The sequence below is a fragment of the Seriola dumerili genome, unplaced genomic scaffold (genome assembly GCF_002260705.1).
Source record: "Seriola dumerili isolate Sdu_G_001 unplaced genomic scaffold, Sdu_1.0 BDQW01000290.1, whole genome shotgun sequence".
In the NCBI taxonomy this organism is placed as follows: domain Eukaryota; kingdom Metazoa; phylum Chordata; class Actinopteri; order Carangiformes; family Carangidae; genus Seriola; species Seriola dumerili.
Genome location: NW_019174545.1, coordinates 125,513 through 146,762, shown reverse-complemented (window position 1 = coordinate 146,762; position 21,250 = coordinate 125,513). Strand labels below are relative to the sequence as shown.

At 43.2% G+C, this 21,250-nt stretch overlaps 1 protein-coding gene across 6 annotated transcripts in view; it reads left to right on the top strand.

Moving 5' to 3' along the window:
* The window catches only part of LOC111230880 (transcription factor COE2), a 28,403-nt gene extending 8,121 nt beyond the window's left edge, over positions 1-20,282 (top strand). For 3 of the 6 annotated variants that reach the window (XM_022757762.1, XM_022757764.1, XM_022757761.1), the window contains 10 exons: positions 15,329-15,410; positions 16,858-16,999; positions 17,960-18,090; positions 18,310-18,436; positions 18,552-18,640; positions 18,750-18,815; positions 19,342-19,516; positions 19,605-19,787; positions 19,903-20,073; positions 20,251-20,282. In XM_022757762.1, the coding sequence (XP_022613483.1) occupies positions 15,329-15,410; positions 16,858-16,999; positions 17,960-18,090; positions 18,310-18,436; positions 18,552-18,640; positions 18,750-18,815; positions 19,342-19,516; positions 19,605-19,787; positions 19,903-20,073; positions 20,251-20,282 (1,198 nt within the window). Of the gene's footprint in view, positions 1-15,328; positions 15,411-16,857; positions 17,000-17,123; positions 17,127-17,959; positions 18,091-18,309; positions 18,437-18,551; positions 18,641-18,749; positions 18,816-19,341; positions 19,517-19,604; positions 19,788-19,902; positions 20,130-20,250 lie in introns of those variants that run through there. The other 3 variants (XM_022757763.1, XM_022757765.1, XM_022757760.1) reach the window with 3 other exon arrangements.
* Positions 20,283-21,250: the final 968 nt, after the last annotated feature.

Here is a 21,250-nt window from a genome sequence, read left to right as displayed (position 1 = left end):
AGGCGGATGACCACTGCTGTAATCAGCGTGTGTGAGGGCCTTCACGTCCGAGGGATTTCGGAGGTCTTGCAGTGTCTGCCTGGCATTAGCCGATGTGATGAATGTTCATAAGCAGACTGCATGTGAAATACCTTCTCTGTGATGTCAGAGATGCAACCTTCATCACCTTTCCCTCCCTCAGTCCCTCCTCTCCCCTCTCCTTTCCTCTCTCCTTCCCTAGCATTGTCTGTCTAGAAAACACTCACTTCATTTACGTCAAGGACCTTTTTCTTCCCTCTCCTCAGTTCAAGCTGGCTGGCTGTTGACAGTGTGTCTCAAAGGATCTCAGCTGAAGATAGTTTTCATATAATGGAAAAATGGGGCTGTTGTCTTTTGAATTTTCCCAGAATGCTATGGAGCAGCTGCTTTTCTCATTTACTGTAGCACATTGCTCTCCCAATAACCCCCTCTGCACCCTTTTTATACTTCCTCCTAACATGGCTAAACCTCTCGAAATTTGTTTGTAAGTAGCTTGGTGGCGTGCTGGTGAGGAAAGAGAGAGATCTATATCTTGTTGTGACTTTGTGTGTGTGTGTGTGTGTGTGTGTGTGTGTGTGTGTGTGTGTGTGTGTGTGTGCAGGCTGGTGTGCGACTGTGAGGATTGATTTAAATGGAATCATTGACCTACTGTACTCTCTAATCACACTGGGCATATCCCATCCTGATGGGGGCTTCTCCCTCTTGACTGGCCTGCGAAATCCTCTCCTCAGGGAGCTGCCTATTAGCAGCCAGTTAATTTCTGATAAGCCAATGGAATTTTGTGCAGCCCTGTGCCCTTTTATCCCACCTTATGTGCACTTTCTTATTTGACTGTGTGTGTGTGTGTGTGTGTGTGTCTCTGTGTGTGTGTGTGTGTGTGTGTGTGTGTGTGCACTACACACTGAAAACAAGAGAGAGTGGAAAGATTGACAGGGCAAGATGTGTGTGTATGTTCTGAGCAAGTGTTCAGTTTGTGTGTAGACAAACGGATGTATATTTTCATGTGAGTGTGTGAGGATCCTCGCACGTTTATTTATGTATGTATATGGACGTATGTGCAATTGTCTATGTGTCTGTGTGACCCCTACTCTGACCTTTTTCCCTAGTCACTGCTTGGGTCTTAAATTATTCATGTGTGTATGGGTGTGTGTGTGTGTGTGTTTGTGAGTGTGTGTGTGTGTGTATGTGTGTGTGTGTGTGTGTGTGTGTGTGTGTGTGTGTGTGTGTGTGTGTGTGTGTGTGTGTGTGTGTGGAGTGCAGCCTATGTGCATTTGTGCATCCCTGCGTGTGCAGTTGTGTGTGTATGTGTGGAGGAGACGGTCTGTTTCTGTGGCTCCAATAATCAGCCTCCTGCTCCCAGCCCCAACACCTGTTCTCCAATTAACATGCAGCGTGTTGGGGCCCACTCGCTCCTTTCGCCCAGCCACTGCTTTCTACCCTTTTTCTTCCTCTTTTTCTCTTTTTTTTCTCTCTTGCTCTCAGCCCCATGCTCCCTTCCTCCCTGCCTCAACTTGTATCTGTACTTCTGCACAGCCCTCTCGCTCTTTTGCATTTGCTCCCACATGCTCCTACTGTGCACTTACTCCCTATTGCTTAATTCCCTTGCTCCACTTCTTTTTCCTTCACGTTACCATCTCCTCCACCACCCCCCAACCTTCCCTTTAGCCTGTCTAATTTTGCCATAATTAGGCGGTGTCATTAGGACACCTACCCAAGCACAAGGGAGTTTGCAATTCCCCAAACAGCCCAAACCCCCTCTTTTCTAATCTCCTTTCCATATTGTTTCAGTTTTTCCCCCCCCCCCCTTCTCCTGCTGCTGCTGCACCCCCTGCTCAGCCTCCCCTTCTCCCTAATCCTGATTTGAGTGAAAGGAGAGAGAGGAGATCACAGCTGATCCATAGGGAGGGGTGAAGGGATACAGGGTGGAGGGACCGAGGGATGAAGAGGGCAAGGGCAGTCGCTGACAAAGAGATGACTCTTAAGTTGCCTATGGGAGAGAATTATCTGTCGCTCTATCTGCCCCACTACCCGCTGTGCCTATTAGTTTTACAATTGTCTAATCTTAACTTGAGTGAACTGTTATACTTGCAAGCCTGATGTGACTTCTCTGTTTGGAGGATGTCACCTATCTTTGACTGATGGATTGGCTTGTTCACTGATTGGTTAGATGATTGATCAACAGACAGATAGATAGATTGGTTCCTCTGGGCTCACCACCATAAATCCTCACTAATGCTTCAAACGAATGCTGTCAATGTTTTTACTACTTTTCTTTTTTGTTCTTCTTTTATATTGTATGGTTTTTGTACAATTAGTGCTGAAATGATTAGTGGATCAGTTGGTTAAATGACAGAAAATTAATTGATAAAAACTTTTGTAATCACTTGATTTTTTTGAGGTAATTTATCAACCAAAAAAACCCTCAAAAGGGGCGTTTTGCTGCTTTCATCAGTTTTTAACCCTTTACCCTATCAAAAACAAATCAAACAAAAATACAATCAGCCCCTTGTATAATACAGGTATTTTTCACCAATCTTTGTTGCTTTTACTGTGTAAAGCTTCTCTGTGCTGAGGGTTCTCAGTGTTAACTCAGGCAGATCTTTTAATGGTGGCATTATTGTCATGCTGACCTCTGACCTCTGAGAAACTATATTGGTTCTGGGCCAAAGCTGGCCTCTGTATTTATGAGTGAACCATGGGTTTACAATGGAGACAAGCAGATGTCAGTATTAGTATTAGACTGCATGGTTTGTATGTGAGGGGTCAGCTCTCACTGTGAGTGTGTGCTTTTATATTTGGCTGAGAAGCTGAGATCAATAGTTGGTCATAAGGCGTGTGTGTGGAGGGATCCATCGTGAGGCAAGAGCCTTATGAGGTGGAGGGGGGTGATCAATGGCAAGCACTATCTCACTAATTGATTGTGTTTCCAAGAGGGGTCTTTTTTAACAAGCCGGTGCTCAGAGAAAAGAAGAATAATCAATAGGAATTTTCCAATGTTGTCAATATGGTTCTTCCCTCCCCCAGACTCAAAAGAACTCCCAAAGACTCAGAAATACTCATGTAGGTTTTGATTCTTGAATACTGAGATAAAAAAAAGAAAATGTTGTAGTTTTTTATAGTTTTGTGTTTTATTTTTCTTTTTAGCAATTAATTTTGCTTTCTGAGTTCATCATTTTACGATTTAAACGATGATTAGTTGTCCTGGGAAATGGCTTGACTTCAGATGCTCGGCTCCAAGAGGAATCCATTAGTCTTAATCTTAGGTTGTGGGTTTTATTGATCTGTTTGTAGTCTTGTTTCTAGTTATATGTGTGTATCACAGGTTTGTTTTCAACTAGTCAGTGCCGTGTTTTGTTTTGTTTTTTCTTTTTTCTTTCAGTACTAATCGATGTACATTGCTTCAGTTTCAGCTCAATTACAAAATTCCCCAGTTGAATGTTTATTATTGCAGTCATTAGTTGTTAATTCATTATGCTGACATTAATTCTGAAACCAATTTTTCCTGTGAAAAGACATCTTACAGTATGGTAATACACAAACACAGGTGCACACAGTCTCAGTTCTGCAGTACAGTTAAACTATCTTTTTCTTTATGGATTAACACTGTCTGGACAGTTTGACAATAAACTATTCAGATATCATTTGTTGCTGTATGTAAATGTCTGCTCTCAGCCACAGTGATGTCTCAGAGAATCATTCTGACCATCTGTTTCAATGTTAGTCCATCCAGCTGTTTATGCCTGCCCATCTTAAACAAATTTTAAAAAATAACAATATATAACGACTGAGGCTGTTTCCCTCTGTGCTTCTTGAATGGCATTTTTCACCACCGCCTACCTGTTCTTACAGCAGCCCAGAAACTTTTTCGTTATACTACTGATTGTGGAGAACGACGGCCTCCTCCTCATTCTTCATCCGCAACCAAAAAAGAAAATAGAAGCTGCAAAGAAGTCTTTGGGAAAAGAACATTAAACTATCAGCCAAAGAATAAATGCAGCAACATTTTTTGGACTGTGTCAGGGGTCGAATTCCTCCCCTTTCCCAGATGCATACTCAAGTTCTGCCGCCAAGTCGCTCTGTTAGGTCATCATATATGCACTTGAGAGTTTTATGTGTGAGACAACAATATCATTTTAGGAGATTGTTTCTCATACTTCCCGTGTAAGATTCTCCTGTAGCTGTAAAGTGGAGCTCATAGCTCTCTGTGTTGATACTGGCATTTGGTTCTACCTTTTCTGTCTCATTATTTCAAGATGGATTTTCTGAAGATAGTGAGGGGCAGTGCCATGATCGGGTGATTTCTGAATGATACAATTAAAAAAAAATCACAATTCAATATAATTTACAATCTAAACTATCAGATCTCATTGTCAAGAAATAATTTAAAAAATGCCGTCAAATAGCTTTGAGTTTATACTTTACCTTTTATATTTTTTATATATCAGTTTTGATGTGAGACCTCAGAAGAACTGTTGTTGGACTGTAACTGTCATCCAACTTACAGAGGATGTGGAGGAGGTGCCTTTTTTCTTGTGCTCAGTTTGAGCCTTTGCCTGCAGAGAGAGCTGCAGATGATTTTGGCAAAGTTGTTGCTGCAACCATCAAGAGTGGTTGGTGCTGCTAGTGACTTAGCTTGTTAGCGCCGAACAGTATTTATGATGGTAGGAGCTGGATAGTTGCAGGAAAGCCTCAAAATCAAATTAAAAAAAGGGATTTTTTTTAGGTTTTTGATTTTTAAAAAAAAAAAAATTATTGATCATGTAATTGTTGTTTGTGATTTGGTCCCTTTTTGAGTGCTGCTGCCTGTGGCCATGGTGTAAAGATGGTAAATTATATTGTGAATCTGATGCCCAATGAAGATTTATGCAGACATGTGGCATTTTCAATACCCCTAGAAATCAAAAGCTCTACATTTTCTTGGCAAGAAGAGAAAGGTTTTAAATACACAATCTGCATCACAACATGTCCTTACATACATTAATGAACACTATATGTAGTGTAGTGTCTTTATTTAGCCAGGACAAGCTGACTAGGCAGTTACGCTTTCCATATGTGAGCTATAATAAATGATGAGCTGTTCATCCATAAGAACATAAGGGATAAGGTGGAGGTGAGGAACATCCCTCTGGTTGGTGTTATGTGTTCTTCCACAAATCTCAGGGTGTGTTATTACACTCTGCTCTTACCAAGCTGTCATCCATGTTTTTGACATTAATGTGCCGACAGTTTACTTCATGGTGTATGAGTTTCACCAGGTGTAGTTAAGTGTTACTGTAGCATGAGTTACAGTATATTGATATGTTACCTGCAGGTCAATATGCCCTGCACACTTGGTTTCAGAAACATCTGAATTTTATAGTGTTGCTTTATGTTGGGTTTCACATACACTTGCCGTATCATAAGCAAACTCTGCTTCACAGTTGCTGTTGATATTCACCGAAGACTCTGACCAGGCTGTAAAACTACTGGTTTGCACTCACAATCATCCACATTACATAGATGCAGATATTAATATGTATGCATGAATTACCTGTCTGTCACACATACATACATGCAGAGAGACAAAGTCAGAGACATTGGTCCCCTCAGTCTACTGTCACAGGTCTCTCCCTGGTGGGCTAGTACTGTCCGGTCCCTCCAGACCCCCTGTCAGCGAGCCCCTCATGCAGGGGGCCATGCAGCGTGGCGACAAGGCCCTGAGGCTCCAGTGCACACCGCCTCACACAGCGGAGCGGCACGCAGGCTGGACCACTGAGCAGCTGGCACAGGACCGTGGGGATGGCTCCTCCCTTGGGGCAATGCAAGGGAGAGAATGACACAAAGATAGACAGGGAGAGACGATGCAATGTCTAGAATATCAAATTCACTGACAGGTAGTGCTTCAAACAGTGAGAGCCCCACTCAGAGTTAGACTGGTGAAAATGAGTTCAGGGACCTTTCTGTGTGGCTTGAGCGCCCTGCGACGTGGTCTCATGTGAACTGGGAAGATCCCGGCCTCCAGTTTGCACAGGAAGTGTATAATGAGTGGTAGGTTATGAGCCGAGTTTGTGTTTGGTCACCTTTGCTCTGCTTTGGCCATTGTTGGCTGTTGTGGCTTGAACCCTGACATCAGAAGTAGGCCTGGTTTGTTTTCTTTGAGAGCCTACAGAGGGGGCAGTCGGAAACAGAGAGCAGCAAAGAAATGTTTTGACAGGAAATGGGAATGGACTTCCAATGGGCTAATGTGGAGGAACAGCAGGGGGACTTGTGTGAGTGGGTGGGATGCAGAGGGGATGGTGGGGGTGGTGGTGGTGGTGGTAGAAGTTTTGAGCTGCAGCTCAATGGCAGTCTGAAAGGCCTCGTACTCCCAGAGTAGCCAGGGCAAACCCTCCCATTTGTCTGGCCACTAATAGGGTTCACCTTTGGTTGAGCAGTGTAGAGATTAAGTAGGGGCACTCAGAGGATCAGAAGGGGGCAGATTAGCGTGATTTAGAGGCACTTCACATTGCAAGCAAGTGAGCAATGTGTGGTTATGTGTGTTTGTGTGTGTGACGTTGGAATCGGTTGTCTGTGGGTTTACTTTTCATGTGAAATTCCTGCATTTACCATTTATATTTTGTAAGGGGATCTTGTATCAGTGAAATCAGGATTTCATGTGTATGTGTGTGTGTGTGTGTGTGTGTGTGTGTGTGTGTGTGACTGTATGTGTGTGTGGGTGGGTGTGGAGTCAGAGGCCAGTTAACCATGGTATTTAGGTACAGGGGCTGTTTTCTTTGGCTCAGTTCCTGTGAGGGTGTGTGTGTGTGTGTGTGTGTGTGTGTGTGTGTGTGTGTGTGTGTGTGTGTGTGTGTGTGTGTGTGTGTGTGCGTGTGTGTGTGTGTGCGTGTGTGTGTGTGTGTGTAACTGGGATCGGTCATCCTCCTCTGTTAAGGTCTTAAATTTCACTAATGACTTAACAATGCCCCCTGGTGCTGGGCCGGCCCCGCAAGCTACCATGTTTGTTTGTTTGTTTGTCTGTTGATCTGGAATCTGGACACACTACGCAGTATTTCTCCCAGGAGTTAGATTCCTCTAAAACTCCCCACCGTTCACTTTTTGAAACCACCTCCTAACACTAATATTTACACATCTGCAGTATTTCTTAAATAAAATCTGATTAAGTTTCCCTATTGACTTAGGTTTGAGGCAATAGATATTCATCCTGTGGTCCATTGGAAAAGCAACTAAGGCTGGAATATTATGTAGATACATTTTTAAAAACTTCTTTTAATTAGTCCATGCTGACAGAAGAATATGCTAGGGCGTGTAATGTAAACATGTGTACTGAAATGCAGCACACAAACTTAAAGAGAAGCAGGAGTCAGTGCTGGCTCTTTTGTGTTTTGCTGCCCGAATCGTTGATGCAACAGATGCTGTGTTTTCCTCATCATGGAGGAAAATATAAGTCAAAGAAAAACAGGAACAGCAATTTAACAATTGCAGTGTCACTATAATCTTTGTCAGTGTGCGTGTGTGTGTGCAATGGTCCTGATGAATCTGTCAGGGCTGAGGGCAGGGGGTGATGTGACTGCTGACAGGCTCCCAGCAGGCATGCTGAGAGCCCCAACAGTCTGCGTGCCCTCCCTTCAGCCCCCCTATCAACTCAGCTCCCCTTCTCCTCTGCCGGTCCTCAGCTCAGCTCCACACATTTGCTGTGTATTAGCCACGGACAGTAAATTACAGCACCCTGGACCTCTGAGCGATTCCATTCCCATGTTTTCACACGTTCCACGTTCCTCTCTCCCTCCAGCACTATTATCCAGCTCACCTTCTCTGCGTCTGTCTATCTCTCCCCCCTTTTCTCTCATTTTGATCTGTTTTCCTCCCTCTGTCTGTCATATTCGTCCTGGCTCTTCGACTCCTTCAACCCTGTCAGATTTCTCTCCCCTGTCTGTCTTTCTTTCACTTCTGTTATACTTCTCATCCTCCGTTCTTCTATTGTGTCACGCTACACAGCATTCCCTCCCTTACACATCCCCTCCGCTCCCCCTTTACTTTCTTACAAGCAGGTCCCTGTTGTCTAGGCTTCACAGGTTTCTCAGCCGCTTTTCTCTCTCGCTCTCTCTCATCTTCCTTCCTATCCCTCTCTCCCGTCCTCTCCTTCTCTCTCCCTCTCTGCTCCCCCCTCTCCTCTCTCTTTCTGGAAACAGATGTTGTTTGTCAGATCTTATCATTACTGGCTAATTAAGAAGACATCTCTTCTCCTTCTGTTGTTGCTTCACTCTCCACTCCTAGCCCTCTTGGTGGCATCCATCCCAGATTCATTGTTCTTCTCAGAGGAAGGTTCGGGTCGAGCTTTGATATACCCATGTTATTGGTAAATCTGATTAGTGACTGATTGATTGAAAGGGTATTGAAAAAGCAAGTGTATTGCAGATGACCTTCTGGTATGTTTGAAATCTATTCAGCTTTACAGGGTGCTCTGCGTTCCATCTGACAGTTATGAGAGTATATTTTGAATCCTCGTCCCTCAGGACACACCAAGCATGCTGGGAGAGGTCAGGCCACTGATGGGACTTCTATTCCCTGTCCTGGTTGTGAATTCATGCTCTCTAGACTCTGAATATCTATCCATATCCATCTATTTGGCAGGCTGACCGCGGTCCCATGTGGCCAAGCTTTGTATGCAATCTATGGCTGAGCTAAGCTTGGGAGACTGAAACATTCATTCATTTGAAATTGTTGAAATGCACATTTAGCAGCTAGAAAGAGGTTATGCAGTAAAGCACTTAAGCACCCAGGAGAAACCTTGTTGAAACACTTAAGTGCCTCTTGTGTACCCTTCCCATCATTCCACTTTCCTCCTTCCAGCACCTCTTTTCCTCTCAGCTCTGCCGTGCCTCAGTCACTTTTTGCGGTGGCAAGCCTGAGGGTTTTACAGCGCTGCCCAACTCTATAAATCAGCGCTAGTGGTTTAAATGTTTGGCTTTGTCACAGTTCTCAAGTTTAGAGGCGGGATAGGCCGGGGCTGAGGTTGCAGGGGTGAAACCAGCCTGGGAGGCAATGAAGAAGAGGCCAGGAGGGGCGCAGCCAGTCCACCAGGCAAATTTATAAAGAGCTTCCCCCATGTGCTCACTGTCTACCTGACATTACCAGGACATGATTTACTCACTGGTTCTCTCACCACTCATCAATAAGATAGATATCTTTTCTTTTTTTTGGCGCTGTTATTCTTTTTATATTTAGAAAAGGAGGCAAACTTCTTAAATATTGTTATTTCTTTCTGCACACAAGTAGCTGGACAGAAACTTTACCTGAATAAACTGCTGTTTAAAAAAACGCTAAAATATTGTTTGAATCAGGAATTATCTGATTAAAGAACGAGGAAACAAGACTATGAATCTGACCTGCCATTCGATTCCAACTTTTGTATAATTTACATTCAAAACCAAAATAGTCTTGAGGTTTGAAACCCAGTCCTACTTAACCATGGTATTTCATCAGTGGAGGAACGTAACTACAGACATTTACTGAACTAGTTTACTGTATTTAAGTTTTGAGGGACTTAACTTTTTTTTATTTTATTTATTTTTTTAGAATTTTACACTTAAAACACACAATCAACTTATACAACTTATATAATATCATCAGTTTTTACAGATTCAAATACCAAACAGTACACAATGTGCTTAAAATGAACTAAACCTTAGCTGCAACATGGAAATGGTTCATAAGCACTTATGCATCTGAAATAATATAATAACACCCTACTTTGTAAAAGTACTTTTGCTTTCAGTACTTAGAGCACATTGTGCTGATAATACGTCTGTACTTTTACTTGAGTGAGATTTTGAATATAAGACTTTTACTTGTAGTGAGTAGTAGAGTATTGTTACACTCTTGTATCAGTATCTTTACTCAAATGAAATATATGAGTACTTCCTTCACCAGTGGATTTCACTTTGCTGGTCTGAGGTGCGTGTCAGCATGTGGGTGCAGATGTTGTTTAAAGTCTACCAGCTCATTCAAGATAAGTACTGAGGCCACTGAGAGACTATTAGACATCAGGGTAATGTAGTGACCAGTCACTTGCTAATAGGTACGCAGAGTTTTGTAAAAATGTAGAAGTAGCTGTAGCTGTAGTGTGCATTATAAAAGCTGCAAAAAGGGAGAAAGACAAATACGGAGTCAGTTTGACTCTGTGATGTTTGCTTATGAAAAGCGAATGAAGTTGATGCCAGAGATTTCCCTGTATATTTTAGGATAGGGGTGGGGGGTGGTGGTCGTACTGGGAGGACTGGTGTGAAAGGTCCTGTGGTGGTATGCGACAAAGGGGGTATCAGTTCGTGGACGGTTTTCTGTGCCCCATTAGCAGTGTCAAAGGTCATGTGCCCCGGGTGTTAACCCTGGTGACCAGTCTAGCTTCCAGTCTGCCAGGGGACCTGGGTCCAGGGGTATTTATTACTAACCCCCCCTCCTCCCCCCCTCACCTCCCCACTCCATCCCCCAAACACAGCTCTCCCCATGGAGGAAAACAAAACACCTCCATCCCTCCCCCCTAGCCTTTCCTCGGTCTGGGTACATGTACTAATTGGATGCATATCCATACACTGATGCATGACGACCCATCTGTAGATCTGTGCCTTGGCGTGAAACATTCTTAGGTCAACAGCGGTTTATCCAAATCCTCGTCCACAGCCATAAGCTACGGCATTTTTTGGCCCATTACATTCATGCTTTATTAAAAACCACCCAGCACATCTATGACTTTTGTTTTTGAGGCATCATTTTTGCTAATGTGTATAAGTTTGCATGATTGATTGTGCACACATGGTTGCTTGCAAGTCAGTGTTTGTCTTTGTGTATTTTTCTGTGAACTCATGCATGTGTTTGTGTGTGTGTGTGTGTGTGTGTGTGTGTGTGTGTGTGTGTGTGTGTGTGTGTGTGTGTGTGTGTGTGTGTGTGTGTGTGGCTTGTACAGCCTGTGTGTGACATAAACATACATACGTGCATGTATCTGGGCCTGCTGTATGAGTTAGTGCGCTCAGTGTGTGAGTGTGGCAGAGGAAGGCCCTCAGCATGTCAGTATGTTTTAATGCTCCACATCTGGTTTCCTAATTTTCCTCCCTGCCTCCCTCCTTCACTCCCTTGCCCTCCCCTCGGCTCCCCTCCACTGCGATGTCAGGACACTGTTTTGTTTTTTCAGGGTGATGGTGGTGGAGGGGATGTTTGATGAGTGATGGCCCTGAATACAAGACATCAACATTCTCCCTCTCTTCCTCTGTCTCTGTCTCTGCCTTTCCTCTTCTTCCTCTTTTTCTTGTTGTGCAGTCTCTTTGGATTTCCTACACCCGCTATCTATTAGGCATTATGGAGTGGAGCAGGGGTTACATGTACAGTATGAAGGGGATGAAAAGGAGTAGCTCTTTTTCCTGTCTCCACCTCTTTGTCCTCATGTTTCCTCACTTCTTTTCCTTATGCCTGAGCAGCAGGGCATCCGCGTCTGCTGAACAAAAATGATGACAATGTCATCCTCCTCATTCTTTCCTTCAAATTTTTTCCTCCCATATTTTTGTATTAACGCATAAATTTGTCATCTGCGGTGCACTAAACCAAAATTTGAAGGCTGAAGGCAACCCCAGAAAAGGAAAGGCGTGGTGAAAGTTTTCTAGCTGTGCTGCTAACTTGAACTCTGCTTTTAAACCTTTTGCATCGCCTGCTCACATGCTTCAAGAGCCGTTGCTACCAGTAAACCTTCATTTACAATGAGCACAGAGGGCGATGTGTTTTATGTCTATGTGAAAATGCAGTTTATGTCAACAGTGATTAGTGCTGATGAATGCCAATGAAAATTTTTGTTAGGGGTCCTGTGCTGCTTAGGTGCTCACTGCATGATTAGGTCCATATGTAAAACATAGTGAGTAACACTTATGTGTAACAGATGCCCCATGGACTGAGAAATGTGAAACTGAGCATCCACAATGAGGAGTGAAATTTTACAAAAAGCTGCATCTCTTTTATTGTTTTTAGTGTCATGACTTTCTGGTTGGTCGTTGAACTAATTTTAGTTAAGCAAGTTGTCACCATTGGGATGGCTGCCTCACGCCGCGAGGCCTGTGTTTAGTCTTGGGAACTGAAGCAGATGCAGACAAAAGGGATCGGAGGCTTTGACAGAGATGCAGAAGTGAAGACAGAAAAGAAAAAACAGACTCCCTGTGGTGCCGCAGTGGAAAATGATCCCAAGGTTTAAGACTTGGGTCTATGTTTTGTTTGTGTTTCCTGTTTTAAGTGCGCCTCTGAAGGGGTAGGTGTTGCAGAAGAAAAAACTCGGTTTCCATTGCTGACCAAAGCAGACTATGTGAAATTGCACTCATCAAGTTTTGGTGTCACATTTTGTTAGAAATCAATACCACTTGTGCTTGTTCCCCGGCTTTATAAAATTTACTTGCAATTAAAGAGAAAAATAATCATTATCATGGACATGTATGACAGTTTAAAAGTTGAACCCTGTTTCCCATTAGCTTTATCACACTATGTTACTCACATGACAGTGTTTTAATCAAACAGAAGCACCATTTTACACCTGCATTATAGAAGGGAATATTCTGTAAATGTACAGAACAAGGCGCACATTAAATATAAACACGCTAAAGCTAGTGGAGTTCTTTGAAAAAAGCCTTTCTTTGCAATTTCCCTGTGACATGAAGATCACCTCAGATTCTTTGCATGCTCTGCTCATCTCTTCCCTGTGGATGGGGAGGTGTGTGGGTGTATTACATTACCAAAACAAAAACAAACAACAGCAATATTAAACTTCTGCAACCACAATAGAGGAGGGGATAAAAAACAGAGGGTCCTCGACTTCTTATTAATTATGCAAGATTAGTCTAATTATAATTCAGCAAATGAATGTGTGGCAGAAGGTGCGAGGCGACGGGGCTGGGAGATTTGCATGTTAAGTGGGCAGGGGGAAGCGGCTAATGCATGCTAATATATGCGTCAATGTCTCGCTTTAATTTCAGCATTTGCAGCTGTGTGCGTCCGAACTGAGGGGGGTGAAAAGTTGACTCAATGGGTTTTTGGGAGGGGGGCAAAGGTGGGGGTGTCAATGTATTAGAGTGTGCATGCATGCATGTGAATGCGTGTTTTTTGTGTGTGTGTGTGTATGTGTATGTGAGGCATCTGGTGTCATACAAACAGGGAATGATGAGAAGAAGTCAACAAACAAGGTCAAGAACCCTCAGAAAGTGCACAAAGCCTGAGATGGATGTAGACAACCTCTCAATTAGGGTTGTGATTTCACTATCTGAAGCATCACTGCTGTACAGATATATCATGTCCGTCAGTAAAATGAGTGATGACTGCTGGTTAGATGACCTTTAAGTAGCCAAAAATGGAAGTGGCAAGGAAACTAGTGTTACCAAACCACAACCAGACCATGTACATGGTTATTAAATCAAAAATATGGTTCCTGTGCATTGTGAATTACCCTCTTATATATGACTGCTATAGCCATAATGAGCCATAATGTAAGAATCATTGCCCAGGATATAATGTACATATTGTATGACCCTCAAAGGAGGCAGTAAAATGAAATAGAACACTTCTGATTGTGGTCTCTTTTCAGAGTCAAGAAACTAACAGTATTACTTTCCTTGTGCCTTGCAGCAAATATATAGTGTTTAAATCCAGTGATGCTTCCGTCATGGTGTCCAGCAGGCAGATGTAAGGAAGGCTGACAGAGTCAGACATCGATGAGGAAAGAAATAGAAAGAGGAAGTGGGAGAGGCGCAGATGTGTCCTTTTACATGTTTCCACCCCAATCTGAAGTTTAGTGCAGCTTTGAGGTTGGAGGTCCGAGCTCTCACTGATAAATTATAATCACCCTCTGCCAACAACAATATTGATTGTCCTCCGATGAAATAGCTCAAATCAAGAAATATTGGACACACTGTTGGAACTGAGAGCTAGTTGCAAGCCAGGTCCTGTTCACAAGGGAGGAAGCTGGAGCGAGTGATGGAAGAATAGCGAATAAAAGCTGACAGAATGAGGGAGAGATTAGTATTCGATGGGAGGGTTCAGGGCTGTGGGGCCAATATGAAGTTCCTCTCCAAACAACCACTCTCCATTAAGATGACTTATATTTGCAGAGAGCACAGTGTGGGTGGGATTGGAGCTACCCATGTAGCCCAAAACCGCGGCCTCCCTCTGCAGCATTTTTCTTCTGCACTGTTGTTGTTTGTTTAATTGGAACATTAATGGATGTGTTTTTCATAGGCAAGACAGAACTGTGTTCACTGTGAAGTGCAGTGGACATCTGGTTTCAGGGCTATATATTTGACAGTTGCCATAATTATATCTCAACCCTGCATCATTTCCAAGCTCATTTTTCTTTTCTTTTGCTTTAACATACATCGTCTGTCTAAATTCTCCTCTCCATGAGATTTGTGTGGTTCTTCTCACCCTCGTCTGCACCTGCACTCTTGATATACTTTCCTGCATCTCACCTTGCCAAGTCTCTCTCCTCCCTCCTCGCTGTATTTCAGTGTTGGAATGTGTTTCTTGTTGTTGCCTTCTCTTTCCCATCGCTGTCTTTGCCTCTCAGCATGGGGACTTTGGGATTGCGGCAGAGCTTCGTTGCCATGGCAGCGGGCTGTGTTGCCGAACTGTGTACACCTGGGATTTGGAGTCTCTCTCCATAGTCTCCCTCGCTCCTATTTATTCCACCTTCTCTCAGGTTTCTTTTGGTGTAGCAGGGGCTATCAGCACCCCTCACTCCCTCTCTGTCTCCACACTCTATCACACTCAAAAGTAAGCTCACATACGTAATGAGACACATATACTTGAAAACACAATTCATGTCCATACCAAATCCTGTGCCTCTATCACATCACTACCTTCCTCTTTCCACCTCCTCATTTCACTTTCTCTGTAGTTGTCTCTACTTCGTTTCCCTCTCCATTCCCATGTGGGGGTTCAAACACAGCATTGCGGGATACCATGGTCCCCTGAGTCCCCTGGCATACATCACTGTCTCCAGTTTACTTTGAAACACAGCAGTGCTTTTCACTGGACTGTGCTTCAGATTCTCATCACTTGATTTAAAGTGTAATAACATTGACTTTAATACTAAGCTAAACAGCTGGGATTGATGCCAGAGCTGTAATCATATAGATGTACACAAACACACACACACTCATGTACACGCGCCATGCCTGTCTCTAAAAAATAATGACTGTCTCCTTTGACTGCGAGTGTGTTGCAGGGTTGCAAATAATCATATACATGGTTCTTTCATGTGATTTCTTAGTTGCTGATGTACAAACACGTGTCCTCTTATTTACCTTTGCAGGTTTTTCTTGAAGTTTTTCCTGAAATGTAACCAGAATTGTCTGAAGACAGCAGGAAACCCGAGGGATATGAGGAGATTTCAGGTATGAAAAAAAAAAAAAAAAATGTATGTGTATGCTTGTGTGTGAACGGAAAGAGGGAAGGTGGGTGCCCCTCCATCCTTACAGAACGATTGAATAATTAATTTGTTGTCCAGTCTGTTCTAAGTCGAGTTTATGTTCTCATATAGTGAAGCTCTGGAAAAGTTTTTCAAACCGAAGACATAGTGGGGGGAGTTAGAAGTGAAAGTTAAAAATCAATAAGAAGTCAGAGAGATGGAAAGACAAACGAAAGAAGTTAGATATGTGGGAGACTTGGTCATTGGGGTGCTGGGGTGCAGGAAATAGGTTGAGGTGTTTCAGGAAGTTGTCAAAAATTGAGTGATTGGCTCCAGATGGAGGAGGTCATGCTCCGTGACCCAGGAAGTGGTCACGAGGGACACTCCCGCCTCACTTCCTCTGCCGTCTTTCAGCACCAGCGGCCCCTGTCTGGCATTCTCCTTCTCCCAGCAAACCCTCTGTCCTTTCCTCCTCTTCGAGCTCCCCCGGTCTTCAGCCATGTTTGCTTTAACTCCTGCTATGGGACGCATGCTGAGAAGTTATGAGCACACAGGACTCTCATCTCTGGGTTAAAAGGTGATCAGAGCTGGACAGGAGTCTGCTGCTTGATCGATAATTTACAGTTATTTTCCTTTAAGTTCCCCTTCCTTTCCACCACCTATAGCACATATGCTTTTTCTCCTTTCCTTTCTCATGTTCCTTCACCTGCAAAATTACTGCCAGGTGTTTTATTTCGAAGGGAGTGCAAGGTTTTATCTTCGCTGTCTGATTTTCTGAAGATGCATAAAATATTTATGGTTTACTATTTAATTAACTTTTTCTCACTGACCCATTCCCTCTAACTCTCAAAAACATGTTCGTAAACACACACTCAAACTCATTATCATTTTCAGAAATAGTATCACATCGACACTCATAAATATCCAAAGAGAAAAACCTACAAGTATCCTCTCATTAATTATATGTGTGTCAGCCATGCAAGGCAGATGTGGGAAAGGACACACACATGCTGCGGCCAGAAAATCAAATTAGGACCACTATATATCATCCACTGCTTTAACGGCCGGCTAAAATGGGAGATTTCGTCCATATGTTTGGTGTCATTGAAGGATCAGGAGGAGACAACGATGAGCCTGCTGCATGCTGTATGAATCAAAAAGTTAGGCAAGAGGCGGCGGAGAGGCCATATGGAGACCTGATGGAGGAGTGGAGGGGTGTATGAGCAGTGTCATCGCCAGAATGCAGACATATTATGGAGATCCCAGAGATGTCACATTACATATTGAGAAATATTACTATCACCTGTATGCCGAAACAAATTGTTGCTCAGGGATTTTGCTGCAGTAACTGGAGACTGTGACTCGCAGCGTGCTGTCCAAGTCGTGCATCTACACTCATGCATCTTCCTCTTGGCTCTCGTCCTCTCTATCAGGTGGTCCTGTCCAGCACTGTGTGTGTAGATGGCCATGTCCTAGCAGTGTCTGACAACATGTTCGTTCACAACAACTCAAAACACGGCCGGAGAGCCCGCAGACTGGAGCCAGGCGAGTCTGCTGAGAATACTATGGAATATGGTAAGACACTGACACTGCAACGCTACAATGTCACACCCCATTTATCTTTTTTATTTCACTACGCGTCTGCTTCATCATTCACGTTCAGAAACACTGTACAGAGTCATCCATAGAAATCCAATAGCAGGTTGCTTAATGTCCATTTATAATCACCATGATATATCAAACATTACCAGTGATGCTACTGAGGTCATTAACTGAGCTAATTGATGCATTAATTAAATATATAAAATAAACATAGTATCTGATCTTAAATCAATTTAAAACATAATTTAACCAGCTGTAGGTCAACTAGTCATATTTATCTCCAAACATTTACTCAAGTAGTGTACTTAAGTACAATTCAGAGATACCTGTAGTTTACATTGTACTTTCTTGTTAATATTCAACATACAAAACATATGATGGACTGTTATAGAATTAACTACCCAGGGGCCATTTTTCTCTTGTTAGTTCTTTAACTTGTGATACTTTAAGTACATTATGTAAATAATACTACAATATTTTTTACTCAAGTTAGATTTAAATCATTTTACACTTATTTCAGCACCATGCCTGTGTCTTTGTAGCCTGTATTTTTGCATAGCTTTTTTTTCACTGTTATAGATGACTGCCTTGCTTTCAGATTCTGTGACTTCTTGACATTTGATATGGACCTTTTCTAACTCCCTGTTCATCATGTTGCAATTTGTGGTGTTATCCATGGATAAACGCCACATCATGAATGAAACTGAGTTTAAGTAAAAATGAAATAATGCAAGCTTTTTAACCAAAATTTTTTTTGTTTTGCTTTAAACATTGCCTCAGAACTTAAGACTAAAGCCCAAACTAAAGAGCACCATCAACACATTCTTCCTGAGACACCCATTACAAACACATTCTATCATCCTCTATTTTTTCCAATTCTTGTGTCCCGTTTTGAAACCCTCACAGTAAATCTTGCTTTGCTCTCATATCCAGCTACCCCGTGTATCAAAGCCATCAGTCCCAGTGAGGGCTGGACCACCGGCGGGGCCATGGTCATCGTCATCGGGGAGAACTTCTTTGACGGGCTGCAGGTGGTGTTTGGCAGCATGCTGGTGTGGAGTGAGGTAGGAATTGTCTTCAAAACATCTCACTAATGATACAGTCTAAAGCACAGTTTGAAATGATATATATAGCATATGGCTTGTCTCATTATTTAGATGATTTATGGGGAGTCTACATAAATTAATCTTTCCACAGTATTGTGTTAGCCTAAATATTTACAAGGCATGGGAAGGAATCATTTGTTGCTGTTTTGTGACACAATTTCTGTGCTGTATCTTCAGCTGATCACACCACACGCTATCCGTGTCCAGACGCCTCCTCGACACATCCCCGGGGTTGTGGAGGTCACACTGTCTTATAAATCTAAACAATTCTGCAAGGGAGCTCCTGGACGCTTCATCTACACAGGTATTAAGACAACGCGTTGTGCTCTTTTTGCCCATTTTATCCACAGTCTGAGGAATTTTAAATATTAGGTTTTGATGAAGTGTGACTGAGGTTTGGTGTACTTTATGTTTCTTAGCTCTAAATGAACCAACTATAGACTATGGCTTCCAGCGTCTTCAGAAGGTCATCCCTCGACATCCTGGTGATCCAGAGAAACTAGCTAAGGTGAGAGACTCTTAAATAAAAGATCTTGCCATGCTCATTACTACTTGTCAAGGAACTTTGCACACTACTCTTATTAAGATATTAATGTAATAAATTCTGTTCCTTGCAGGAAATCCTCCTGAAAAGAGCTGCAGATCTTGTGGAGGCCCTGTATGGAAATCCACATAGTAATCAGGTAAAGACACATGACATATTCAGAGAACACGCAGATATTTAACAGACTACATCACTGATTTTGTTTTAGCCCATTAACTGTTCAATCAATAGCTTTCCAGTCAATCCAGTACTGTATGAAAAAAAATTAAATTACAGAGATTTGAAACCTCTGTGACACAGGTAATCCACCAGAATTAATATTTAGACGGCTTTATTTGTTTGTTAAATTCCTATAAAATTATAATACAGTTCTGAGTAGGGATTGTTTTGAAAAGCTTTGCAGTGGCTCAGCTGTATGCTGTCAAAAAAAAAAAGGCCCATAAGATAAACAGTATGCAAACATTGTAAGCAAACATTGTAGCACACTGGTAGTTTGTGGCAGCCAAGTGACTGTTTGGCAGCTGACTCCCTGTGCTCAGATATGTGCGTTTATAACAAACACTTGAATGCAAGCAGCAGTTGGACAACCGTCAGCAGAGCCACCTAACCAAACTGCATCATCTTTCATTGACTCAATTGTGACCGTTGCATTTGATCTCCTGCAGGACATGCTGCTGAAACGTGCAGCTGACATTGCCGAGGCACTTTACAGTGTTCCCCGTCCTCACAGTCAGCTGCAGGCGCTGCCAAGCTCACCAGCCCACGGCAGTGTCATGGGTCTGGGCTCCTACCCCTCTCAGTTAGGCGTTAGCATCGGGGAGCCAGGACAGAGCAGCCAAGGTGAGCAGAAAGAGCCAAACTCTATTCCCTGCTTCTGTTTTTTTTTCCACAAATGAAGCTCAGATCTGACTCAACATTTTCCATCCAGGTTACATTCGAAACTCCAGCAGTTTGTCACCTAGGGGTTACCCATCAGCCTCCACTCCTCAGCAGTCGAGCTACGGCGGCGGCGGCGGGATGACCGGAGGCTATGGGACAGTTCCCATGACCAGCCTAGGAGTTCCTGGTTCTCCTGGTTTCAGCAGTGCCTCCCCCACAGGCTCACCCTATAGTAAGACCTCACGTGCTCTCTAATTGTCTCTAAATGTGTTTGTTAATTTACCCTGCACCGCTGATTCTGTTGTGATTTTCAGACTTGAGACTGACTGTTGCTCTCTGTTCCGCAGTAATGCCCTCCAGCCCCACTATACCAGGAAGCTCCAGCTCCTCATCGTCTCTCTTGCCTTTCTCCTCCTTCCCGTCTGCTGCTAAACAGAAGAGTGCTTTTGCTCCTGTCCTCAGGCCCCAGGGCTCTCCCTCCCCTGCCTGCCCTGCCTCAGGGGGGAACAGCTTCAGAGGTAGCCACCCAACTCACTATCTGACCCCCCTGTCTGAACTTACGAATGCAGTCTAACCCCTCATACTAACCACTCGAAAGCTATGACTGAACAAGACAGAGAACAGTTGCTGGATGTACATTAATGCAAGACCTGATTGATTAGAATCATAGATTTTGTATATTTTTTTCTCTCCAGCGATGACGGGCCTGGTTGTTCCCCCGATGTAGCAAAGCACCCACCCCAATCTACCCCAGACCACTGCTTCACTTAGCCCCTCTTTTGGCACTGAGAGGGCAGGGAGAATGGAAAATTGTTCACTAGTGACCATGTATCACTTTCCTCCCTGAGCCCCCAACCCCAAACCCCCTCCCGCCATTTCTTAGTCCCTTTTTCATCCATGCGGATGAACGGGACGGGGTACGAAAAATGTCCAAAGACCAGCCATCTACTCCAGAGGCAGAGGAGATTACTCCACCCTCAGCTACAGACAGACCAAGCTCCTTAGCTAACAGCACCAGACTGGACCATATTACTGCTGTTTTGTGTAATGAAGCATCTGCATTTTGAAAGGAAACAGGAGAACCGGTCCTGTTTTCACCTCAAGCTTCAAAAGCATCTGTATTGACCTCTGGCCTGCTATCACATGCAGTATTCGATTCTTCCAACACCCGCCCAAACCTTCGCCAGAGAGGCACAGGACGCGTTTTGAGAGCGCTGCTGGATGACGGACAACTCTGATATAATGTTGCAGCTCTAAAAAGCAGGGTGCTATTTTGTCTGTGTATGGACACCTTCAATGGCATGTGTGTACACTGTCTGTGAGTTAGCGAGAGGTTTTTTTCTAGTAGACTTTTTGAAGACAATTTACATTCCAGAAAAATAGACCCTTTATTTTTTGTTCTGATCTCTACGGTTTTACAAGGGAGAACTCTTTGTCTCAAGGGTTATTACTAAAGGAATTCATATATTGATTTATTTAAGAACAAGCAATTTAACTTATTATAGTTAGTTTAGGGAATAATATAAATGTGTTTTTATAAAGTGGTCCTTTTCCAACTGTTACTGAAATGAAGTTATCTCAACAATTGCCAATGAATTTGCAGAATCAGAGGGAATGGATTTTTTTGGTGGACAAGATGAACTCAGTTATTTGGACTAAAACATCCCCTGTTTGCAGGTTCTTGCATAACAAAGT